This window comes from Rattus norvegicus, chromosome 7, assembly GCF_036323735.1.
Source record: "Rattus norvegicus strain BN/NHsdMcwi chromosome 7, GRCr8, whole genome shotgun sequence".
Lineage (NCBI taxonomy): Eukaryota > Metazoa > Chordata > Mammalia > Rodentia > Muridae > Rattus > Rattus norvegicus.
Window position 1 is genome coordinate 110,690,597 of NC_086025.1, and position 26,790 is coordinate 110,717,386.

Below are 26,790 nucleotides of genomic sequence, written 5' to 3' on the forward strand. Positions count from 1 at the left end.
TGAAGACCCTAGTCGGGAAAAGGCCAAGAGAGGAGACAGGGCCCATAGCCGATAAAGTAGGAAGGTTAGGTGCAGAGCATCGGGGTGGGGTAAGGATTAGCCCGAGAGCTGAAGACTGTTAGGGCAGGTAAGGAGAAGGAAGAAGCCCGGGTTTACACGTTTGAGAGCAGAAATCCACTCAGAGTCTATGAGAGGATCTCCATGCTCTCGACGACTCAGGAAGGCAGTGACTGGGGAAACTAGGTATCTGGGATATTGGCATGGAAAGCACTAGTGAAGGGTGGTTGAAGGCCAGTCTAACAGCAGAGGCATTCCACACAGTGACAGTGAAGATGGGGACAGGAGCAGGAGCCGGGAAGCAGGCACTTACCTGGGGGGAGGGGGAGTTCAGGTCAGTGGAGCTCGTGTAGTGCCTGAGGCCTTGCAAGTGGGCAGGGGGAGGCTGAAGGGAAGCAGCAGTGCACTTCACTTCAGTTGGAAGTCTGCTGCCAGCTAGAGAACAGCTGCAGGGGTCCCTCCCTCCTAGCTTCTGGTCACTTAGAAGCCCCCCAGGAAGCAGTGGTGTGGTTTCTCTTCCTCTTTCCAGGTCAGAGCCTGGAGTTCAGGCAGAAAGGAGCCAAAACCAGCCAGAGGTGGTGTTTCTCTCTTTTATTTAAAAACAGTGCTTCGTTACCATTTGCAAAGGCTGAGGCAGGGCCCCTCCTTTGCTAAGAGTTTATAAAAGCCAGCAACATGATCAATAATTTATACACATGGAGAGTAATACAAAAAATAATGAATAAAAGCTAAAGATCTAACTACTCCAACCTTCACAATTCCAGCTACTTGATAATAATAGGAGTAACCCAATGAATACTGTATGGTCTGAAAGCTACTATACAATATGATTCTTGAGGAGGAGGGAGAGAGGGAGAGAGGGAGTTAGAGACTGTCACAAAGCCCTGGGTGCTTCTCTGGAGTTAGCAGGGAAACAGGACCCTGGGCAAGCAGCTCGGGTGCCCTAGGAGGTGACTCTGGGAGAGGATGGGAAGGAAGGAGACACAGCTGGGTGGTCAATTGGACAAGCATCCGAGTATGCCCCCATGTCCCAGTGGTACCTGTCCTGCCACAGGGAAACCACACGTGCTAGGCAGGCCACTCCCTGCCACAGAGGTGTGGAGGAGAGCGAGGTTCTGTGGTACTTTGAGCCTTGAGAAGATGGAGACTCAAAAACTGAGAGAGCGCCTCAGTTCGCTCTGCAGCTCTAACTTACACGTGTCAGCCCCAGGGTGTCTCTAGCTATTCACAAGCTGAATGCTGACACAGGGAAAGTCATGTCTCTTAGGGAAAGAAAAGGATCAGTTCATCACTCCATATATAATGCAGCCAAAATGAGCTGCCCAACAAGCAGGCACACAAAAATACTGTGAACAGAAAATACGAGAAAAGAGCTAAGCTAGGCGTCCTGATGGGGACAGACAGCGATTAAAGCACATCAGTCCCCGGAAAAACCAAACCAAAAGCATTTTTTGAAAAACTCAAAAACTTGCGTGCCCCTGGGAATCTGGCATTGGTAACCGGAAGAGGGAGGGAAGGAAAGAGCATCGCTGTTCCCTTTTTGCCTGCCAGGGTGAATGCAGCCCTCCCCACCCCCCAGCGCTGGCATGTACAGAGGGCTGCCCCCTGGGTGGGAGGTCTTGGCTGATGGGCAGTCCTCAGTTCCCATCCCTGCCAGCCAGCACCGCCATGGCTGAGCTCATCCACCGTTTTTCCTGAGTACACTGTAACTGGCTACAGTTTTGGTAACTTGCATAAGAACATGGCTTCCACAGCCAACCACAAGACTTCAGGGACCCGTGCCCCCTGGCTCATTTCTAGTGCCTTGCTGAAGAGTTTGGCAACCTGTGGTAGTTGGTGAGCCTTTCAAAAGGAAAGCTGCCAAGGGACTGTCCTGCACTCAGTAACCTAGAGGGCACATGCTGGCTTAGGACACCCAGAGCCCGCTTGGGGTGGGGCCCTGTTTCCCGCTCTAGCCCAGGGATGGCAACTGCCTGGCTGATGAGGAAGCAAGGGTAAAGGAGGTACACAGGAGAGGGAAGGGTGGGACAGCAACATTTCCAAAAATATAGTGTTTTATGCAACAGAGAATCAAGTGTTACTGGTGTATACTACAAATGATCAGACATTCTCAAGAGCATGACAAAATAAAACACACGTTTACATTAGATGTTCACCGTGCCCACTATTGTTTCCTATCTGAAAACAGTGCAAACAGGTAACTTATGCTTTAAAACACCACAACCCCGTCCCCACCCCCCAAAGTCCCTTTGCTCCTAACAGCCGGGGGAAAGCCTGCGATTTTGCAGACACTGCCATGCTAGATTTTGAGTAGTGGAGAACTGGCTGGCCAAAGGGGAAGGATCGCCAGGCAGCTTCCCGCCTTCCGACACCCGAGGTCCAGACTGCCCCTGGCTGGCCTCATTTACCTGGCACAGGGAGGGAGGGGCACATCATGCTCTTCTTGCATAGCCTCGTGCCCTTCTCATTTTACAGCCCTCGTGTCTGGAAGCTACATGACTAGGTGCAGGATGCAGGTGGCCACTCCTGCTGGCTGCATCTCTAAGAAAGCACAGCCTAAACTAAACAGTTCAGCCCCTGAGGAGTCCATGTTTGAGGAACAGCCACAAGCTCTCCTTAAACTATGAGCTGAGCTCCAGGCGGTTTCCAAGGGAAGGAAGAACGCAGGCTCAGTTCAGACATCGGCTGCTGCAGGGTGACGGTGACAGAGGTTCCTGGAAACCTGAGAGCCCTAAAATGACAAGTAGTAGCAAGGTGCTTCTGGGCTGAGGTTGAACTAAGTAACACAGAAATTCTAGTAAAGACCTAAGGCAGCTCTCCGGGCTGAAAGGGGAACAGCCAGACAAACGTTTTCACTACAAGTCTCCTTAAAGGAGCCCAGCTTCTAGTAAGATTTGCAGCATAGAAAAGTCCAGGCTGCAGAAGCCTTTGAAACTGAAAACACCCTTCTCACTGCGATTCAGCGTCAGCCATCTTTTTGAAATCATCAGCCAGAATCCTCTAACAGAGTCACAAAATGCCTTTCTCCTCTAGCCTGCTGCTTCCTAAATCAGTCCAACACACCAACACAGTGGCCTTGAGGACCAACCATGAGGCCAATACAGTGAAACCCAGACACTTGGGGGAGCCAAACTCTCAGTGCTCACCCTGAAATCCAAAGACCCTTGCATAAAAAGCCAACTCCATCTAGTGTTCCTTGGAAGGAGCTTGAGGAAGTGGCACCCACCGGAGAGTGTCCCTGTACATGCAGCAGAGACGTGCTGGCAAACAGACTGGCCTTGGAGGCCTCAGCCAGAACCAGCTGAACTGAAGTGCACGAAGGCCCCTCTGGCCCCTCCGGCATGGGCCATGGGGACTGTCCTTTTCACCCTGCTATGACCACCCTTACTCCTGTCCAGGAAGAAAGATGCCTTCTTCAATTCTTCCTCCCTTTCTGCCCTTTGTGGATACAATTGTCGAGGGACTGGCCTAGTCTCCACCAGGTGAAGGGGCTTGCCTTTTTGTGAGAATGGCCCTTATTAAACAAAGACCCAAAATGTCTGTTCCTTTAGCCAGTAAATTTTCTCAAAAAGAAACAAAATAAAGGAAAATCCCTCTGCCCCCATTCTCTAGAACTCCAAGAGGCCCCAGCCTATCCCTTCCCCTAACTAAAATATTTATGCACATACAATGAAGACTGTCATAACAGCAACAACAAACCAAACTTTGGCTTCGGGGAAGGGACTCCATAAGTGGCCAGTGGCAGGCAGTCTGTCTCGTTTCCTATTTCACACGTTGTCCCAGAATCAATGACTACACTGAGCTCTCCAGCTTCCACGTTGTCTCTTCAGATATAATGGGAGATAGGATCTGAGAGCAAGACGGTACGTGTCAGCCGTAGGCCAAGGCCTCCCTGCTTACAAAAGGATGCTTGATGCAGTCAAACGTCAGCCACTTTAATTCAGGGACATGAATCATTTATCACTCAAAAATGTGTAGAGGCAGAGGCAACGACGACGACAACAACAACAACAACAACAACAACAACAACAACAACAGAACCAAACCCCAATAAAATAACCCTAAAACAGACCCTAACAAAACCCAAGCTCATGTCTCTGAACTACTCCCCTTAGCAGCGATCCCTCAGGTGAACTGACCAGGGAGCCCGTTGACACTCCGGTTTCCTAATGCCTTCATTTTGGAGCCTCTGTGGGACCCTTGCCTTTCGAATACATCTCAGATCTGGGGGAGAAAGAAGTCCTTTGGAAACAAAACTGAAGCCAGGTTTCACTGCCATGGCCCGTGCAGGAGGACCCTTGAAATTTTACATCCTCCTTCAAAGGTAGGCTTAAAGTCCACGGCCCGTCTTCTTAGTGTTCCCCAAGGGGTCCAGGTGCTTGGCTGTGACTCTGGAGGACACTGTGAAGCTGGATGCAGTGGCCACAAGGGCTGGAGGCTCAGAGGCTCTGGAGGATGGAAATTCCTATGGCTTTGGAGTGAGGACAAACTGCCTCTGCCTGCCCTTACTGGTCCTCATCAGCACACTTGTTAGGACAGCCAGCCTAGGGCTTGGTTCCTTATCCTGCCCCAGCAGAGGCTTTCCGATGCCTTTCTTACTCTGTACTGACTTCGTGCTACAAGAAAAATGAAGGGATATCAGATTGAACATCCCCCTTTCCTCTTCTACACACTCTTTAATGGCTCTGAACAATTTGTACTTTTAATCCTCATACTGTGCCCAGATATCTGGGGGGAAATCTGGCCACTGACTATTCATTCTTCCATTCCCAGATCCCGATTCCTGAATCTTGAGGACATGGGAGTAGCATGTTAATAAAAGAACAGAGGAGTTGCAGCACAGTGGCTCAATTAAAGGGGCAACAGCCCAGCAAGGATGCTGAGATTTCTGAAAGGAAAAGAAACAAGTGTTTTCCTATTTGGGAGCTCACTTCAAGATCATTTTTGTACTGAGGTGTTTCTCATCCACAGTCTGAGAGCATGCTTGGGAATACCAGCACTGTAATTCCAAAAGCCATGACAACACTCTCAGGCTGTACCTGTCAATGATTGTAAAACGAATAGAAAGGCAGGAGGTTAGAGGAGAGAAAAGCATCTTTTAAATTCTCTTGCTTTGTAAGCACAAACTCCTACCGAAAGGCATGTGGATTCCAGCCACAGCCAGTCAGAGCCTCCAGCCAGAGTCAGGCCAGAAGGGCACACTGCTGCAGAGCTGGCCCCCACTCTGCTTGTCCCCCCAGCCATCAGCACCAGATCCACTTTGGTAATTCTGTCTGCTGGCTTCTGGTCAAATGCATGTATCAGCTCCTTCCTCCTCCACTGCCTCTTCTGTGACCGACAGAATAAGCTGAGCGTGGACATACAGACGTGGAAATGCACTATCTTTTTTTTTTTTTTAACCACAGTTTTAAAAAAAAGCAAAAATAAGAACAAAAAACCCCAAAACAAAAAACAAAACAAAAAAACCCCAAAACAACCCCCCCTCCAAACAAAAACAAAAATTCAAAAACAAAAACAAAACCAAAAAAAGCACAATCTTTGGAACAAAAGAATTAAAGGCAGAAATTTAAAGGAAAAATACATATTCAAAGAACACAGTGAGGTATAAAAAGTATTCTCTCTTTTTTGTTTGTTTTCCTCTTCATCTTGCTATAGAGTCCTCTACTAGTAAATATTGCAATAGCCAGGCCTCATGAACTGGGGGCTGTCCCATTTGCAGGGGTCTCACGTCACTTCAGTAGGGGGCAAATCGGCTGTAGCCACCTCGGTACAAACTCGCCTGCAGTGGGTAGAGACATAAGAATATTGAAAGGATGAGAAAAGCATTGGAAATGACACGCTATGTCCTGAGAGATTACCTCTCTCTCCTGGCAGTAGAGACATCATAATGGCTGACTTCATAACTATATGACTAGGCACAGAGGGTAGCCTTGATATGGTGTCTGTCTGTCTGTCTGTCTTTGTAATGCTACTACAGTTCTGGCTGAAATCGAATTACTGAGCTCCCTTCAAACACATGACCTGTCAGAGTGTGCTACCTCTGACTACTTCCTGGCAGAGATGGTCACATCCTGTATTTAGAATGATGCCACATTTAAACCCAAGCCAAATTCTCCACTGTCGAAGCAGATCTCTTGTACAATCTATGAAACACACGCATCTCCGGATCCATGGGTCCTGATTCAAGAACTGCCCACAGATGCCCAACTGCAGCAACTCTAGTCTCTTGTCAGAAAGGCTCAGTGTGCACACACAACAGACAGGCCCTCCTTCAGGACTCATCTGTGCAGCAGCAGGAAGACTCCCAGGGCCAGTGCTCTGTAAGTGGCTGTCACACTGTGCTGTTAGAGGCTAACAAGGGGAACAGGCCTACACATGTTGAGTGAAGATAACTTCCAACACTATGGCCGAGTCCGAGGTGTGGGTGTGCTTGCTACTCTGTTTCCTGACCTTGATCAACTGACTTTCTCTGGTGTGCCACATGATCCTTCCCAGGAATGCTGTCCGGGTCTTTCTTTCAGGGTATAGAATTTCCAGCTGGCATCACTATGGAGTGGCCTGCCTTTGTAACTATGAATACCAGTCAGCAATAAAGGCATCTAGGCCAAATCCAAGAAGGCTACAGCAAGTACGTCAGTCCTAAGGATTATTCTAGACTCACTCTATGTACTTTCTCCATAATTCCCTACAACTGCTACTAGGAACTGCCTGCAGCGTTCACAACACTTGAGTCCCAGCGCTACTGCCAGCAGGCAGGAAGCAGCAGGAACATTGTCAGGCATCAGCAATCAAAAACTGAGTACACCAAGAGCATGTTGTGAGGACTGGAAGCCTTACCATCCCACGCCTTCCGTACTCTCAAGAACACTGTGCTACTGGTATGTATGCTCCTGGTAAAGGGGCCCATTATTCCCTGTCCTCTCCTAAACGAAGTCATTACTCAGGAAGACTGTCACCATCAACCCCTCCTTCCTACTGTCTTTCCAGATAGACAGGTAAAGCAAGTGACATAAGTTCCCAGGGTCTCATTCAGCTTCCACACTTTGGCAGTGGATGAAATGACCACACATTGCTTCCCATAGAGGAGGAACAAGGATAAGAAAAAAGGTATAAACTTACCACAGCGCCAACTCCATAGCTGGCGGCAGGGGCGAGGGCATGGTAGGGGTCAGCTGTGTACACCCTGCCGTAACTGGAAAGGAGAAGCAGGGTCAGATGGAAACAGGGGAGACCAAGACTATTCATAGGGAAAATGGCAGACGGAAGAAGCCTTCCTGTCTCTGTTCCCGAGTGCAGTAACTGGGGAGTCCTGACTACTATAAAATGGCAAAGAAGGGGTCAAATGGGAAAAAAGACCAATTGCGATCATAGCCAAAGAAGAGACAGAACAAGAGCACAAGTACAGGAAGAGGCTAGGCCTGGGTGCTGTGTGGCGGAAGCCATGGAAAACTGGCTCCAGAAAGAGCCAGGCTGGCAGGAGGCCAAGGACTCAGGGCAATTCTGGAAATGAGGAAGAGGGAGAGGGATGCTGCAGGGAGCACGGTGCTCAGGGTCTGCTTGCTCTGGCTGTACATACCCGTCGCTGTAAGCGGCTGCAGCGGCTGCAGCAGCTGTGGCTGCGGTTGCAGTAGCAGGCTGTGCATATCTGTAGGCTGCATATCCACCCTACAGGAAAGAAGAGAACTGACTTTACAGCTACCTCTCCCCGAGACAGACACCCTCCCCCCATACAGACGCACACGTGTAGACACAAGGACAGACACAAACACAGACACACATGGAAAGAGATGTTTCAAACTGCACCAGTTTGCATGCTCCTCCTAAGGTAGAAAAATCAAGCTTTAGCCAATGTAGGGATTTGCTTTCCAATTTGTGACAGAAAAAGTACATGGGTACTACCTAGTGATTTTAAGAAATACAGATATGATTTTGGATTTTACTTTACAGTGTTTTTTTTAGCACTCTTGACAGGGAAAATATTCTTGAAATATTAGGAGAATTGAGTCAATGTGTATATAACAGTTAAGAGAATTAAAATCTACTTCGTCCATCAGTGTCAATTTCAGAGTCTCTGTACTGGGACTGGCTTGTTACTGAGAGAACGCAGTAGGTCACAGGAAGATCTAACCCAGAGCTTGGCTCCACTTGGCAGAGCATGTCTGTCAAGAGCAACACTGAGAAGGAAGAGCTCAAGCAGACCAGACATCAGAGAACTGCCTGTGAATCAATAAATCTACCACCTGCTTGTCAGAGCGGTGGGACAGAGACCGTGGCTTTAAAAGCTAAATGCTTAACCCTAGTTCTCTCAGAAAACCTTAACTCAAGCCCACATTCCAGACTTGGGGAAATCAGGTTGCAATTAGCTTAGGTGTGTTTGATTAGCTCTGATGAGGTCAGACAGGCCTCACTGTTCCCTTTTCCCACAGCAGCCTTTGGGAGCTTTTTCCCCAAGATCTTCATGAGAAGTCCTGAGGAACTCAGAACCATTACAGCCTGCTACTCCACGGGCATTTTTTAGGAACTAAACAAAGGCAATCATGTGTGTATGAACAGAGATGTCCCTTCTGGAAGGACTCAAGGACAGTGAGACAGGCCAATACAACTGGTAAGGTCCTTACTGTATCCTTCCATAACCCACTCACTTTATCTAGATCTAATTCAGAGATACTTAAAAACAAAACCAACCAACTAACCAACCAAGCAAGCAAACAAACAAAAAAACTCCAAAAAACCAGAGACAGGGTTTCTCTGTGCAGCCCTGGCTGCTCTGGAACTCAGAGATCCACATGCCTCTGTCTCCTGAGTGCTAGGATTAAAGGTGTGTGCCAACATCAACTGGCAGTCATACATTTTTATTGTCATCCTTTGGCTGTCAAAAATATGTGTTCTGTTGTTTCAGTCATGAATGACAGATAAAGCAGTGTTTACTCTGCAGAAGGTCCACATCTCACAGCAGCTGAAGTATCCCACGCTTTTCCCTTTGAATGGTCAGTTTTTTGCTAACTTTCCAAGAGACATTTCACATTTCCTTTTTTTTTTTGGCCATGTTTTAGGGTTGAAAAGATGGGTGTAACCATGTGTGTGTATCTGTGTGTGTGTGTGTGTGTGCATGCACGTGTGGGCACATGCATAAACACACATATTTGGAAATGATATCTCTAATCTAGAGACAGAGCTACCTTAGGGTGTGTGGGAACTTGCTATGTAGACCAGGCTGGCTTTGAACTTACATAATCACCTGCCTCTTCTTCCCAAGTGCTGGGATTAAAGGTATGTGCCAACGCACCTGGCTAAGAAGTCTGTCTTTTTTGCTTGCCTGCTTGCCTGCCTGCCTGCCTGCTTTCTTTCTTTCCTTCCTTCCTTCCTTCTTTCTTTCTCTCTTCTTTCTTTCTTTCTCTTTCTCCTTCCTTCCTTCCTGGTTATTTTATTTATTTATATTTCAAATGTTATCCCCTTTCTAAATTTCCCCTCCGAAAACCCCTATCCTCTCCCCCTCCCCCTGCTTCTATGCGGGTGCTCCCCCACTTACTCTCCCACTCCCACCTCACTGCCCAAGCATTCCCCTAACGCTGGGGCATCACGTCTCCATAGGATACCTCCCCACTCCCAAGCTGGATAAGGCCATCCTCTGCTACATAAGCAGCTAGAGAGCCATGGGTCCCTCCACATGTACTATTCGGCTGGTGGTTTAGTCCCTGGGAGCTCAGGGGGTGGGGAGGTCTGGTTGGTTGATATTGCTGTTCTTCCTATGAGGCTGCAAACCTCTTTAGCTCTTTCAGTCCTTCCCTTAACTCCTCCATTTGGTTCCTCAGAAAACTGGACATAGTACTACCTAAGGACCCAGCTATACCAACCACCCCTGGGCATATACCCATAGAAGTATTTTCTAATAGGACCCTTGCTCTTCTCTACCACCCTACTTAGCAGCTCTGGATGGCCTCTTTGGTTCCTGATAACTTTTACTGTGGGAATCATTTTATGAACTCTAAGCTTTTTCTAGTAAAGCAGCAGCACTATGAGGGGCTCTCTGAGTCTATGCTGTAAGAAGTCAGGGTCAGCAGCTCCAAATACATGTTTAAAGTGCACCGGCTCTCAGCTGCTGTGCAACACTCTTTTGCTGTTACTCACAGGTGCCTATATAAGGGACAGTCTGAGTTACCATTATCAAACCCTGCAGTGACATGGCCAGAGTGGAGTATAACAGGAAGCATCCCTGTGACTTTCAGCCATGTTTACTGTAAGAACAGGCTGGACTACCCCCACAATGCCTCACAACTGGCTCCTCAGGGCTTGCTCCAGCCCTTCTTTACCTTAGTCCTTTAGTCTCCGAAGAGGGCACAGGGTGACCAAAGCATTGGTGAGAGAACAAACATTTCATCCTTATATACAGTTCAGTCTTTATCTGGACCCCGAAGGCTCAGCTGTTCACTCTATTTAGAAATGGTTCTAGTTTTCAGAATGGAAGCCAAACCTTTAGTGAGGCTTCTTTGTAACAAAGGTACTTTGGCGCCATGTGCTTTCTCTTCAGCATTTCTTTAAACACCAAGATAATCTTTTCAATTTTAGGACTCTCAAAAAGTCAAAGTAACTAAATGTGATCTATGCTTAGCTAGGCACAGCATTTACAGCCTGGAGCAGGGAGGGGTGCAGGCTCTCGCTGATGGTTCTGATTCAGGACTGATCCTTGGGAGCTTCAAGAGCACGTGGGCCACACATTCCACATGCTGTCTCAATCGCAGCTCTGGGTTGTGGCTGCTAACTGGGAGGAAGGACTCCTAAGCAAGGCAACTGACAGCAGTGGTTCCCTCAGTGGCTTAGGTCTTCTCCATCTGCAGTACTCCGCTTTCACAAGCAGGTTCTGACTTTGGGGTCTGATGGATGAAGTTCTCTGTGCTTTAAGTACTGGACAGGATAAAATATTTTATTGATACTGATGATGGGCTTGGAGAATACTGGCAACAAGAAAAACTACATTAATGCCTTTGATCAGCAGAGGTCTTTTAACAGAAGTCATTTACAGGAGGGCTACATGTGGGCTGATGGGTAATACGTTACCAAAGCAGTTTGGTAATTCACCCATGCCTAAGGAAAAGTGTACCGTGTACCAGGAAGTAATCCCTTTTAGATACATCTTACTCCAGAGTCTTTCTGCTTTTGCTGAAATTGGGCATTCTACAGAACCTTACATAAGGGGTTGGGATTTAGCTCAGTGGTAGAGCGCTTGCCTAGCAAGCCCAAGGCCCTGGGTTTGGTCCTCAGCTCCGGAAAAAAAAAAAAAAAAAAAAAAAAAAGCCAAACACCACCTCAGGACAAAATCTACAACATACAACTGACTTAACTGCATTCTAGGTTTTACAGTGTAGAAAGATCTTGGGCTAAGATGTCCCCATACCCCGATTTTACTTTAACCAGCAAATTTGAAGGCACTTATATATAGAACATGAGAGCAAAGTGCAGTTTGAAACACCAAGGTTTTCATTACTGTCTCTTAAAATTTTCAAAAAGAACAAGGTGGGAGGAAGGAGAAGAGGGCTCAGGCGTGGGGGTAGGGTGGGGGGTGGCGCCACATTAATATTAATCACATTAAAACTGAGCATGCCGACATCCGGAGCTAAAACAACAGCAAAACCACCACGTCCAGACTGGCACTGGCTAACTCTATCTATCCCAGCATTCTCTTGGGACAGCGGTTTGCCCTAGGTCTACCACAAGCTCGGTGAAGTACACAGCCTCAATTACTAGAGCGTGCAGCCACAACGACCTGGTATTACGGAAACAGTCAGTCACCACTTGAGTTAACATTCCATACCCTAACAACTGGCCCTCCCCAGCCCAAAGGAGGAATAAATCTTGCCCACCCAAGCCCTGGCCCATACCACAATGTTAATAATTATAACAAGCAGTAACCCATCTGTTATATCAGAGAAGGGAACAGAGACTCCACTGAGAGATTTAGAGTGAGATGTTAACATTTCTTCAGCTGACTGCACAAACAAACAAACAAAAAAAGAGGAGAAATAATTCATTTGGAGATATGAAGTCATGAATAGCTGATGTGTATTGCTTTTAACCATGCACTGATGCAAAACTGAAGCAACCATTAATAAAAATTAAAAAGGACATATGTATTTACACACAATCAGACCTGTTTGATCTGAAGCAGTTTGCAGATTCTATCTGTGTGTGATTTGAAATAAAACAAAAAATGGGGATTAGCATGGCCACAGCACACCAGAGTGTAGGAGGGCACACACAAACGGCTTCTGGAACTCAGAGCTGCCTAAGTCTGGCACGGCTAAGCCTGGTTCAAATCCACACATGCCCCTTGAAAAACAGTTTTCTTTGTAACCTTTCTAAATAATGCCTGGTACCCCATCTGGTGGCCCAAGTCACTATTCAACCTGCCTGGCTCTGACAAGGGAGCTCACCAGGCGTGCACGCTCTGGGAGCAACTGCATAGTCTTATCTAGTGTTCTTCCAAGTTTCTCCTGTATTGGAGAAATAATTGTTTTCCTCAATTATTTGTCATATTTCTGCTCCCACTCCCAGCTTCTTCTCAGAGCTAAATGCTGCTACTTTAAGCCTCTTTGCTAATGACTTTCCAAAACATTAAAGGAAAGCCTGCTTCCCACCCAGTGTTACCACTGAGGTTTTCTACTCTTCTTCTCTGAATCAGATTTATCATCGAATTAACTCTGCACCACTGGGATTCTTCTGTTGTTTTTCTGCAGGTATGTTTGAAACAAAACAGAAGTTCTAACCATTGCTCCCCTGCACGTGAACCTTGTCTGAATACCTAAAGATTTTCATCTTGTCTTGATTTTAACCTTGCCTTTAATTTTATTGTATTTTTGCTTTAGATTTACATTAAAACAGGACTTTGGTGAGCATGTGATGTCAAGACACCTTCTTTCTACCTGAAAGACAATGACATGTGACACTGAGGAGGAAAGTGTGTAGCTCAAGACCAGCAGACAAATGAAAGCTTGTTATCCCATGTAGTGTGCAGATGGACAGAGCAAGGCAAGTGTGTGCATGTGCAAGTGTGTGTGTAGGGGCTGGCAGGCATGACGATTAACATCACCACTGAGGAGTGAGATCTGTTCTACTTAGCAAGGGTCTAATGTTTGGCCTCTAGAACCAATGGCTTTGGCCCTGGATGGTCCTAATGCCTTCTTCCCCCATGCCAGCTGAGAGCCTCAGCCACAGGAGACAGTGAGTTCTCATGCAGACACAGAACCGGCTTGGTACAAAATATATAATTTCTGCTCTGAATGACATATCTATATATTCCAAAAGTGTCATGTAAGTTCCACCTCATCATCATTTAAATTTGGGGTTAAGGAGAGAAACTGATTATCTTTGACTTACATGATTTATGAGAAGAACTTTAAAGAATTAAATCTTTCAAATACTTTGCTATTCCACAGTTCTCCAAGTTAGTTCACTTCTATAGTGTCACTGGGTTACATGAAGTAACTGGGTTATTAAACTATGGACTCTTTTTCTTCTCTGTGCGTCAAGCTATTGGGAAAAGTGTCTAACAAGCATGCTGTTATCCAAACACTTACTGATCTTATCAGGTGGAAGGGAAGAGGGCACAGGAGCTACGAGTCCAGGCCTGTGCAGACCTGTCACAACTCCACACTTCTGCCTCTGATTTCACTAGGGACCTAAACATGGGACTTAAAGCCCCGTGCAGGCAGACTTCGGTCTGCTTCCTTTTGCCATCTCTTTCATTGTTAGCACTCTCAGGTGCTAAGGTCTCCAGAATAAAAGACGAGTTTAACTGGCACAGGCAACTGTGACTGAGGCTGAAAGAGGCAGTGATGGTTGGATCGTAGATTGTACATGTGATGTGTCTGTGACCAAGTGTGGTGAGGGGACCGGACGGCTCATTTTGAAGGAAGTGTCATGATGTGTGGATGTGACATGGGCACTGCTGAGGTAGCAGGGCTTAGATCACACGCTCACAAGTCTTGATTGTCCAAAAAAGCCTCTGTTCCCATCTCTAACGTGGAGCTGGAATGGTTAGTATAATTCAATTTTTTCACTGCAATCCACAATCTGATTGATTGGCAGGTCACACTGGCACTCCTACCTGAGGTATTTTAGCGCTAATGATTGGTTCCTGTAACACTATTCTATAACAGAACACAGGAAGAGCAGTTCAAAAACACAGCTGTGGAAGGAAAACAATCATACAAAGAGCCCACATGGGCTGCCAGCCTTTTCTTTCCTTTGGATGCAAGCATGCTTTTCACAGGGTGAGAATCAGGAGAGTTTGTTATCCCACTTAAAGACAAATGAGGGTCAATGACAGCCTTTCTAATGGGAAAGGGAAGGCAGCAGGGTGGGGAGTGGACACAGCTATTCTGGAGGGCCAGGGCTCTTTGCAGATGGAGGACATGATGGCTGAATCAGGACATTTTGTCTCCAGACAAAAGGAAGCCAGAAGGAAGCAGAAGGAAAGAAAAAAATAATGGCTCCCAGGAACCACTCTCAGAGCAGCAGAGGGAAGGCTTAGTAGCTCCTGCATTGAAGCCCCTCTCTCGAGTGTCTTCTACTCACCCTCTGTCTGGGCCAGAGTAGTTTTTGACACAAAACCCTGCACTCACCCCATTCTGGTGCGCACTTCTGAGGAAAGCAGATGGAAAGGAGCAGTGTGGATTTCCAGTTAGGAAGTGCACAGCAGCAGAACCAACTCGGAGGACAGCAGTCAGTTTTCCTGTGTACTTTAAAGAACCCGCCTTAACCCCCCACATGTGCACTCTCCAGTTTAACAGCTCCAGTGAGAACACTACATTGTAGTCCTGTTTTCACCGAGGCTCAGACATTACCTCAGCACCTGTGACCAACCTTTGTCTTCCCAGCAACTCTGTTTTAGATGGGAGAGAGGGAGAGGAGGGAAGCAGGCAGGGGGTTCTAGCTGGCAGGGGTCACTGGGGAGGGTATTTTTGATCAAGTCACTGGATTACTTGTTAAAGCTACTGTAGATTGTTCATTTAGATTAAAAAACAAAACAAAAAATCCTTTTGATGGGCATAGAAAAATACCATTCACTAAGATGTTACAATGCAAAATAAGGCAACAGAAAAGCCATAGCCAAATATTTAGTTGGTTGGTTCAAGGTAAAAGCAGGCAAAACTGGGATAGAAGCAGGATTTGCTTTAAAAAAAATCCCAAATAAGGAAGATATTACATAAAAACAACAACAAAAACAAAACAAAACAAAACAAAAAACCTCAGTTGGGGAAATAACTCAACTACAGTAGATTAAAAAAAAAAAAAATCAAATCAGAGTGAACTCCATGAGAATACAGAGAATCCCACAGGTAAATATGCACATCCAGAGATGTGTAATGTGCTGGGCAGTAAGCCAGATTTGCCTGATCCTCAACTGCGAACACAGGAGGAAAAGCTTTTTAAAAATTTGTTGAGCAAGGGTTAGATTTTAATTAAAATACAAAGAAAGGTAAGAAACATGGACCAGGGGATCTTCACGCTTGGCTATGTAAACGATTTGGGAAATTCTAGTAATCACAATCTAAGGGATGGGCCAATGACTCCTACCTCAGGTTCCCGTACAAGGAAGACACACTCTGAAGACCTACTCTACGTAGCACAGCTAGACTCAGCTGGCCTAAGAAAGCAGCCTCAGGGTCTCCGAGTGGCCTGACATCATTCTGTTGAGGACACAGGCACAACAGCCTCTTAACAATGGAGAGGAGAGGGCAGAGAGAGAGCCTCCTGGACACACAGACCTACCTCAGAATAACTTCTCCTGCTAAGTCTTCTTTACAGAACTGTCTTAATGATTTGGGCCAGTTGACTCTGCTGGCATTCAGGAAAAGACCATTTGGAAGGCACCTAATGATAGACCTTAACACTCAAAAGCTTTTCCCATGGCAGCTAAATTCCTTTGAAGTAGGTATGTGACCAACAAATCATGGAACATGGAACTTTATCTCCAGCTGGAAGGATGATGGGTTAAATGTCAGGGTACCTGCTGGAACTGGCAAATCTTCCTAGTAACTGAACGTCAGAGTCCAGGCTGCTATGTACACTCCGCAGTTTCCCTGGCTTGCCTCCTAAGAAAGAGATGTGCTGGCTGTGGACTTCCAGGTAAACTGACACTGAATATCTGTGCTCCTCAAATACTGTACTGTGACTCCTCTCGTACTCTGACTACTATATTATGATATTAGTTGCTGACGTCACTGTCACAGCTTATGCTCTTTAAGTCACGTGAAGTTAGCACACAGTTCAGAAAGCTTCCTGATGTCACATAAATCAAAGCCCTAACACTTTAAAGAGGGTGTGGGATGGAGAGAAGAGATGGAAAGGAGCTGGTGTCAGGTAAGCTAGTCCTGTCATGTATGTATGCAGATGATGCGGCAACAATACGACTTTAAACCTGCTGATCCTCCCACAAGGTAAGAGATACCTAGAGCATCCGTGGGCACAGGGAAGGGAGAATATGTGAGGCAGACTGACCCCAGCAACCGTCACAAGACCCAAAGACTTAGTTTCTGCACCCAGGGGCAAGCGCAGTGGCAGAGAAGCATGCTTGCATTCTTAAAATAGATAAATATATAAATATATATCCACAAGGAAAAAGGAAAACAAAAATCAAATTATATTTTTAAAAAGGAAACAAACAAACAAACAAACAAACAAAAAAAAAACCCTAAAACAAACTAAAGAAACAGAAAAAAAAGGCTGGCTTGTCAGGGGATGGGGTCAAAGAGGCCCCAGTGTGTGTACTTACATAGAGGTCAGCACCGTAAAATCCGTCCTGGTAAACCACACTGCAGAAATCCACACAAAAACAAAAACAAAAAACAAAAGAACAGAAACACATTCCGGTTATTGAGGACGGCAGCATGCACATGCGCTACATAGGCAGGTGATGTATGAATGTGACCTGGACACGGGGCTGCAGCAAGCTGTGACAGAGATGTGTGTGTTCCATGGCTCCAGGACGTGTGAGGAGGGCTGAGGGTCTGCAGAGCTAGATGGCGCACCTGGGCCCTGGATAACGCAGACTAGGGACAGAAGCCGTGCTCCTGCAGGGCTGCAGGTAGCTGTGTGAGATCTGCTGGGTTCCACAGATCACCTTTAGTGTCTGGAGTACTTGTAAACATTTGCTGTTCTTTAACAGTGTGCAGAGGAGAGGGGTGGTAGGGCTTAACCTCAGGAAGCGAGTGAAAGAGGTGAGTGCCATCAGGACAGGAGCTATTTGCTAAGTGTGTTTCAAATGATGCTGTGTAGTTATTTTTATTTTTTGAAATTGTAGATTTTCTTGTTATCCATACATCACCTGCTTTTTACCCTGCACATTAGACATGCGATAAGATTTGCTGATCACACAAGCATGCAAAGTATTATTATTCAGCATTTTTAAGAACCAATGCAACACCTTGGAAAAACAAGTCAATCAATTCTGACCAAAGTAAACAGAGAAATGTAATTAAAAAAAAACCAAAAGAACAAAACAACCAAAAATACCCACAATGCATTGCTTTCACAAGCAGAGGTAATGAGCTCAAGGTTAAGGTGATTGGTCCAAGAATTGAAAGGTGCAGTGGGATCCCAGATAGTAACAATATAATCCAGAGTGGGAAGGAGCAACTGGAAGATTTTAAGGGTTCTTGTTTAACTAAACAGAGTATTTAAAGAATTCTGAAACATACAATTGGTGACTGAAGCTTTGGTCATGACTAGGCCTGTCCTTGACGGTGAACCTGGGGAAGCTGATGGCACAGCTCACCCTCCTGTTTGGGAATGGGCTTTGCCAAGCAGGCACTATTAGTTTTTTTAAACAAAAAATCTGGAGCAGCAGTATATGATTATTCTTAAAATTTTTCTCCAGTATTATGAAGTGCTTGTGTATATATATATAGATTTCCCCCCAAATATTATTTTGGGAGCAAAAGACATTAACAGGGGCAGAGAGAAAAGACTAATTTTCTCCACATTTGTCAGGACAAGACTTGGCTGTTATATATATATTTATATAAATATATATTTAAAATCTGTTTATTGGTTTATAGGCTAAGTACTGGGCAACCTCTTTTTTTCCGTTATAATGGATGAGCTAACAAGCAAAGCTGCTACGTCTTACATCTAGAAGTTACAGGTCACATTTACACTGCACCTAACACTAGACTTTTGTTTTTGCACAGCAGGAAAAGCAGTTGAACTTCTGGCATCTGTGGGCAGGCTTTACCTGCGTTAGTCTCCACGTACTTAAGGCTGGTACTGGGAAGAATCTGCCTCTCCACTACATTTTTCTAAAAGACTTGCATAGGAGAAGGCTGAGGAACGGGGAACACAGGGGCTAAGGGGAGCTAATCTTCATCAATGTCAGTGCGGTGCACAGGCAAAGACTACAACACATCCCTTCTACAGAGACTGCTGCCATTAGAAACACGGATATATTTTATCCTAAGGCAAATCACTTATTCACTGATTCTACGAGAATTCTGATAATTCCTGTACCAATGCAATAAGAGCACAGTCGCTCACAAGTGATTCTAAGAGAGCCATTCTAGGCCATTCCCCAGGAAGTACTGGACTTATTCCTTGTCATCTTCAATGTAAACTGGTGGTTTAGTTTAAAAAAAAAAAAAAAAAGAATACACAGGAAACTAGTGTTTGGAGCACTGATATGGTCAGACATAAAAGATAAGATACAATTATGCAGCTATATATCTTTATGTGGCACAGACTTAGGAGAGAATGGCTGTGAAGTAGCTCAGGAAGTTATAAAACAGGAAGTTCCATGTGTCTCTGTGCATTCTCTCCTTGCATATGTGACAGTCAATGCTTTTGGGTGGGAATGGGAGGTAGGTCATGAGCAGTTTTCTAGTGTGCTAAGCTTGTAAAAGAGTCACTTTCATGTTTCACTCAAATATTCCTTAATGAAACAAAGCTGTATCATTAACTTTTTTTTAAAAGAGATGTCAGAGGTTGAAGGTCAAAGGTCAAGTTGAGACAAAAAAAGGATAAATTAAAGCAAGTCATGGCAGAAGATGGAGATGATGGAATGCATGGGATTTAATTATCTATAAATTGCAAATGAAAGTTATTTTCTGAAGCAGTTCCCTTGCAGTGTCTTGGAGTCTGCCCACTTCAGCATGCATACTTGCCTTGTCTAATAAAAATGCTTTAATTCTGTGGCATGGAGGACTCCTAATGGTATGTCCATTGGTCTATGAATGAATGAATGTTAAATTAGTATACCTTCTGATGAAGCCTACTTTGCTATCAGAAAGGGATACCCTCTCTTCCATTATGTTTTAACTAAAAAGCAACTAACTGGTTTTTCTGCAGCTGTTTATATCTTTCCACAATACAGGAAAAACAAAAACAAAAAACAACAACAAAAAAACCTGTCATAGGCAGAGAAAAGATGAAGAAGAGAAATGTCAACTCTTGAGAAAGTTCTTGGTATAACTGTCTTAGAGGAGTTCACTTCATATAAAAACACACGTCAGGCTGACACAGGTAAACAACTAAAGCCAATCTGCCATCTTCCCTCCTTCTCCCCTTTCAAAAACAAAGGATTTGTTTGTTGCTATGGAATCGTTCCACTGCATGAGGCACCCTCCACTCCAAACTGAAGGCGAGGGATGCTCCACTGTGTCAGCTGCTACCACCTCAGAAGCCAACCACAGCTGGATCCCTACTTCTCCCTCTCTCCCTTGATTCAATTGGACTCGGTTTGTCTTTGAAGTCACCTCTTTTAATCTGTTTCCTAAGAAGAAAGCAAATCCATTGTGGGTAACTAGCTTTGCTGCTCACTACCCAGGCAGTGAAACCATGGGGTGGGCACGTGTGCCGGCCTCTGCCCCGGCATGGGGAGGTGAGACAGGTGAGCACAGCAGACACAGTCTGGCACTATGATCTCCAGCTCCCTCCTCAGTTTTCTGTAGTAGTGTTAATCCACACTCGTGCGCTGCTGAGTGAACTCCATGCCAACACACTGCTAGCAAACACAAGACGGCTCTGGCCACTGTCTTAAGCCATCACCATGAAGGCTTAAGGTGGCCAAAAGGAGGCTTTATATAATGAATTGACCCTTGGTCAAAATTCTGTATTTTAGTTCTTGCCCTTAAGTCCATTAATTTGCAAATATTCACATAGCATTTAAATGCTGCCAAGCAACATCTTAGAAATCAGGGAGGGCCAGAGCACTCTTTCTTCCCTTCTGTTTGTATCCAATTGCTTATTTCAGAATGATGACTTTGGAATCTAATGCTTACCCTGGATAGGCGGGGATGGCTGTTGGAGGTACCGCTCGCACTGCACCATACACTGTCCGCCCTCTGCCCCTCAGATGGGCTCCTCTGAAAGCGGCTGCTGTGGTGGCTGCAGTTGGGTAAGGGAAGCCAGGAACTAAAGGGAGACCCAAAATATGACAGAAATTTCAACTTGCATTCAGGAGCTGATACAAAGCTAGACTGGGACTCAACTATGGAAAAGGCAGAAGGACAGGCACCAAATCTTTCTTGAAAAGGTAGCAAGCATATTAATCAATACCCTAGTGACTCTGGGGCTTTGGGTAAGAAACGGAAAGAGAGATACAGGATGACCAAACCATGACTCCACGCCTCACTCATCACAGATCGTGAGTTTACTGTTTCTTGCAAAATTTTCCAGTTTTATGAAAACTGATAAAAAATTTGTATCATAATAAGATCTACAAGATTAATTTCTGTGGGTGATTTAAATCAGGTCAATATAAATTCTTCAACAGGCCAACTATTAATTTCATTTCTGTTATTATGTAGTAATTATTCCTCAAAAGGAAACCTCTTTATATTCTTAATGGTACAGGCATAAAATAATTTTTAGAATTTATTTGTTAATTTAATTTCTTTAATATAGATAAATAAACAAACAGGAATTTTAAAGACAGGTTTCTCTGTATAACCCTAGCTGGTCTGGAATAGTTCTGTAGATCGGCCTGGCCTCGAACTCACAAAGATCCAAATGCCTCTGCATCCTCAGTGCTGGGATTAAAGACGTGTACTGATGTTGTCTGGTGTCTTAAAATATTTTAACCTCCTCAGTTGCCCTGTACCCTATATCGAGACAGACAGAGCTGGCTCTAAGTGTTCCTGGCTCTGGAAGCCATGTACAAACAACCTGCTCTGTAGGATCTGGTTTAGTTACACCTCTTGCCAGGGGAAGCGGCAAGTGACGTTAGAGTAGGAAGAAGGTGGCCTGTCACTGACACTGCAGCTGTGCTAAGTGTTCCCTGCAGGACAGCGGGCTTGAATAGTGCAGGCTACACACACGCTCTTATCTTTTGACTTCCTTATGGTCCTGACGGTCACACAGATAGGACAGTTAAATGTCCATCTGTACGCTTCCCAGTGAGTTTTGTTTTGTGGACACTTCTAGTGTGAGTTACAGAAAACAGGGCACTATGCTACCTATTACTCTATCAAGAATGTTTTTTCCCATCAGTTCTGCATTATGCTAGAACAAAACCAGACCAAACTAGCACATGTGGCAACAGTCAGAACACGCATGGCAGGTCAGTGTAGGCTACTTACTGATTAGAGGAATGTAAGTGTTGATGCCCCCTCTTCCTGACAAGGGCACAGCCGCCTCATTGCCTAGGGACACATCAGCTTGAAAGCTGGATGCTAAGCGTATTAAAAACAAAACAGAAAACAAAAACCACAAAAGGTTACAAAGAGATAGCCGAATGAGACACCACAGACACCATTAAGTAGCAGACAGGGAAGCAGTGTACTAGTACCTGCATATAACTCAGGGCCGTACACAGCTCCAACTACTGGGCTTAACTTCCAGCCTGAAACAGAAGAGGACAGGAGTGAGCTCTGCAGGCCAAGATGACTTCAGGCACCTCTGTGCTGTTTTTCCTCCCCAGGTCAGAGTCACAGGAAAGGGCAATGGTGCTATCTTTAAGCAGTGTCCTCTCTAGTTTCTGCTTGCAAGCTGCCCAGACTTCCCTTAATGATAAAGCTGTGACCCCAAAGTTGCTTTTTGTCTGTCTTATCACAGCATCAGACTGTAACTAGATCAGAAAAACAAAATGGAGGGAGGGAGGAAGATGGACAGGGAACGTGAGGAAGAGGAGGAACCAGAAATACAGCCTGCCCTGAGTTTAGAAGAGGAAAAAAATCTGAACACCTATCATTTGGTACCACATGGCAGCACACTTCCTTACACGCCCTCTTAACAGTGCTTTACACTAGGGCCTCACTAGGGCACCCTCAGATTGGATTAAAGCCTGACCTAGTGCCAGGGGCAGTGGCGCACAGGCCTTTAATCCCAGTGCTCAGAAGGCAGAGGCTGGCGGATCTCTGAGTTTGAGGCCAATCTGGTCTACAAAGTGGTTCCAGGACAGCAAGAGCTGTTATACAGAGAGACCCTGTCTCAAAAACAAGTGTACACGTGTGTGTGGTGGTGACCTACAAAAAAAAAAAAAAAAAACCAAAAAAAAAAACCCAAAACAAAACCAAAATATTCCCACACTCCAAACCAAAACCAAACCAACCTGGAACTTGATGGCACATCATTCAGCTTTACCACACAGGTTTTGTTGGTAAATGGAAATCTCTCTTCACAGTAAAAATTGGGGTTCACCAAGTAGACAGAGAAAGATAGGCAGTAATGAAATGTGAAGTCCATTCCCATGTTCTGTGCATGGCTTCAGGTTTTAATTTATAATTAACATTTTAATGAACATGTTACTCAAGACTCCGAAGGATACCAGACTAGATGTCAAACACCAAGTTCAGGGTTTAGAAATGCTGAGTTTCCAAATACTATGCTGGGACATGTTTTTGTTTTTGAGACAGTTTCTCTGTGTAGCCCTGGGTGTCCTACTTCCTCTCCTGAGCACTGTGACTAACCACTACTGCTCAGCTGTGACAGTTTAGCCCTGTATGTACTTACAGGAATAAGCCAAGTGTTTTGTTTGTAAGCAGTGCATGCTACCCCTCTAGTAGTGAGCAGAGTTCTACAGAAGAACTTAAGAAGTAGCTACTGACTTTTCTATACAGGAAGCAACACACCCTGCCATTCTGGAGGGCTAGCTCTTCATGGATTATCCATTTCTCTCTCTACACTGCCGCTGCTCTTTGCTCTGCTACGAATGTAGGGATGGAGAGAAGGAAAGGCCAGTTATATTAAAATTACAGATTTTCCTTCCTTTTTTACATTCTGATATTCATTCTCATTCTCTCTTTCTTGTGGTGTGTGTATGTGAGTGCATGCATGTGCATGAATGCCACTATGCGTGTATATTAGTAAGGTGTATTAGTGAGAGGACAATATACAGAAGCTGGTTTTTTCCTTTTACCATGTGGATGTGGGAGAAGAATTCAGGCCGTCAGGCTTGGAGTTAGGTGTCTTAATTACTTACTGGGCCCTATGTAGTCCAGGCTATGTACCCTGAAACTCATTACTCTTCTGTCTTACCCTTCCTAGTGCCAAGTTACAGGTGTGAGCCACCATTATCTGGCTGAAATAAGTCACTCTCAAGCCAATCCCTTATAGTGATAAAAATGCTCATGAAGGCCAACACAGTGGTTCAGTGAGTAAAAGCATTTACCACCACGTCTGTTTGATGCCTGGGTCCCATATGGTGAAAGGAGAGAACAGACTTATGTGGGTTGAGGCATCCTCTGACCTACACACACACCAGAATGAATAAAATGCTCATGTTGTGTGCCCTTGTGCACCCCTGCCCCCAGAGTTGCAGGTAGCTCAGAGCCACCTGACATGGGTTCTGGGAACTGATCTTGGGTCCTGAGTTGTTACTTCAGTGCTAAATTCTGCATTTCAGAAAACAATTTAAACTTATTTTGTGTGTTGAGTATGGGTGTGGGTATGCTATGGAGGGCAGTGGGGATGAGAAGACAATTTCCCTGTTGTTTCTGCCACTGTATGGCATATTTTAGGCTGGCCAGCCCAAACTTTTGCCTAAGGTTCTTGGATTACAGATGTGGACCACCACACATAGCTTTTCACATAGGTTCCAGTTTCTGAACTCAGGATCTCAGGCTTGCATGGCTGGTGTTTTTTTCCTGAGGAACCACCTTTCCAGCCCATCATTGAAAATCCCACTCTCACAAATGTTTATTAAACTCACTGTATAACTTGTCCTCACGGAATAAAAAGCTACACCCTAAAGCCCCAGGGCCATTGCTGACAGGTCTTAGGGAAAGCAAGGAATCTAGAATTATAAAAGAGACTGGAGGTTTTCCTTCCCACTAATCCAGATCACACTCACAGGAGGGGGAATCAGTAGGAAAACACTCCTGGGTCTTCAGGGCTACATGGGAAATTCCCATGTTACAAGGAGCTACAGAGACTGAGGATGCTCATGGGCTACCTATCTGCTTTAGCAGGTAGCTTCTTAAAGTGGCATGTACTGTGTAGAAGACCAAAGTTAATGAGATCAAAACAGCTTTGTAAGTTAAACACTTAGCTTAATTTTAAGGGAAAAAAATGAATCTGTAAAGATAAAACATTTTTCTAAGAGGTCAAATGTGAATTGAGCTGATAGTCCTAGAAAGTCATGAAAATTTCCTATATCTACATAAGAACAAAGGTTCCCCCAAGGTAGCTTGTAACTCCTCACCATTTGCATATGGTGTGACCATCTTCTTGTTGGTCATGACCCGTGCGGTAGCATTATTCACCTAAAAATAATGAGCAGACAAGAGGGGCAGGAGAGACACATTAGGGACATTACTGAGCATCCAGTAACAGTACATCATTTAAAAAGTAAATTTCTGATAGCATTTAGATAATTAACATAGCATTATAAAATAGTCATAGAATTTTAATGTAAGCGTTTTATTAAATGAGGCTAACAAGAGTAAAATGTAGTTTCTTGGTCTCCAAATAGAAAACTGTGGCTGTTCTACCTGTCAGCACTGCAGAGAAACCGTGCAGTTACAAGTTCTCTGGACACCTTAAGATGTCTCTTTACTGAGGATGCTTTGGAAAAAAAGGAAATAGGGAACAAATATATCTACAAAAGAACGTTGAAGCTTGTTAATAAAACAGAGGCTTGCCACCTGAGCCATGATGCTGATGTCATATCCTGTCCTGATGTTCTCTATCTTTTCTTAACTACTTGGGATTAGAAAATAAATAGAGGGACTAAAGATTCCTGTGGTGGCAGTCTGTGGGTCATCCTCAATTTTCTAGATCACGTGGATCACTCATTTAAGATGAAGCTTCAGAGGGCCTTTGGCACAAGTGCTCGGCAGTGAAGAGTGATTGCTTAGCTCTCCTGTCCTGTGGTCCTCTATCCCATGACAAAGCATGTATGAGGCTTCTCCACGCCAAGGTGGGGAAAGGAGAGGAGCGGCAGAAGTTAGGACACTGTGGGTGGTCTCGGGACCACCTTCAGAGCCTCATCATAAACTTAACTGCAGCTTGCCTTGAGCTTGGAGCTTATGAAATATAAATATGTCTCATCTGTTTTTTAAAAACAAGTCTCATTAGGAAGCTCAGGCTGAGTCTGGAATTTGCTATGTAACCAGGCTGGCCTCAAATCTGTGATCCTCCTATCTCAGCCTCCTGAATGCTTAGATTATAGGCTTGTGCCACCAAGATCAGCTTACTTTGCCTCTAAGAATATACATTGTACTAGATTTATGTTAAGGAGACCAATTTGCAGTAAAACTGGAATTTAAAAACATTTATGACCTTCTCTCTCTTCCTTCATGAAGACAGCTTGAAACTTCATTTACTCTAGTTTGACCACCAGATAATGTAAACATTTCACATTTACAAAGAAAGAATGGGAGACAACAACGATGAGATTGAGAGCATGCAGTTAACACACACAAAGAAAAGAAAGAAACAATTCGGAAAGAAGAGGGAGAGTGAGCAGCAAGGTCGGAATGGAGCAAGGGCTTGAACCAGCTGCTACAGCAGAAAGCCACCAAGCAATTCAAAGGAAAACCAGCCAGAACCAAGCAGACACTACCAGTCAGCAAGAGACACCCACAGCTCCAGACAGAGAGGGACAGGGAGGAAGAAAGGAAGGGGCTGAAATGGGAAGCCAGGGAAACTGAACAGCGTGGTAGGGGAGAACAGGAAAGAACAGGAGGGGTGTTGACAGGAAAGAGCTGCACAGGGGTTTAGGAAAGGGGGCAGAGTGCATTAATAAAACCAGCCAAACTGGAGTTCAGTAACTCTGAGTAAGATGCGCAAGGGGAAAAAAAATCACCATGAAGTCAGTAACCAAACAGCTCAGACTGCTACAAGACAGGATGTACATCCAAAGTCCAGGCGACATCACCCCACAGCAGTGAAAATAAAAGGGGCAGGAAGGGAGAGAAGCAAGTCAAACCACATCTGGTAGTGTTAATGTGAGATGGCAGATGGACTTTTTCTCTCTTAATTGTTTTGTGATTACATTTTTAAAAGCTTCTTCGCTAGCACTTTCAGTTCACTTACCGCCAACGGGCACCATCGCCAGCACTGTGTATAGTTACCATGGAAAGAGTGAGGCAAGTGAAGGGCCCTAAATGCTAAACCATTGGAAAGGGGAAAAAAGCAAAATATGCAGACATCTTACTCAAATGGTGGCTTTTATATTTAATACTTTAAAAAACTGGGAAAGGGGAGAGGAGCCAGTTAACCTTCAATCTGTTCGTCACTCTATGCTGGTGAGCCCAAGGGCTGATTTTGCAATCACCACATCTGTCCATCAATGCCACCAGC

The 26,790-nt window shown here is 45.0% G+C and overlaps 1 protein-coding gene across 51 annotated transcripts in view; it reads right to left on the bottom strand.

Moving 5' to 3' along the window:
- Window positions 1-633: 633 nt before the first annotated feature.
- Window positions 634-26,790, bottom strand: part of Rbfox2 (RNA binding fox-1 homolog 2) — a 243,672-nt gene continuing 217,515 nt past the window's right edge. For 15 of the 51 annotated variants that reach the window (NM_001414967.1, XM_063263894.1, XM_063263892.1 and 12 more), the window contains 8 exons: window positions 24,689-24,749; window positions 21,836-21,889; window positions 21,627-21,719; window positions 20,328-20,460; window positions 16,829-16,868; window positions 7,634-7,722; window positions 7,177-7,249; window positions 634-5,836 (listed from right to left, as the gene is read on the bottom strand). In NM_001414967.1, coding sequence (NP_001401896.1) covers window positions 5,792-5,836; window positions 7,177-7,249; window positions 7,634-7,722; window positions 16,829-16,868; window positions 20,328-20,460; window positions 21,627-21,719; window positions 21,836-21,889; window positions 24,689-24,749 — 588 coding nt within the window. In that variant the 3' untranslated portion in view covers window positions 634-5,791. Of the gene's footprint in view, window positions 5,837-7,176; window positions 7,250-7,633; window positions 7,723-12,202; window positions 12,235-14,158; window positions 14,202-16,828; window positions 16,869-20,327; window positions 20,473-21,624; window positions 21,720-21,835; window positions 21,890-24,688; window positions 24,750-26,790 lie in introns of all 51 variants that reach the window. The other 36 variants (XM_063263890.1, XM_063263879.1, XM_063263891.1 and 33 more) reach the window with 8 other exon arrangements.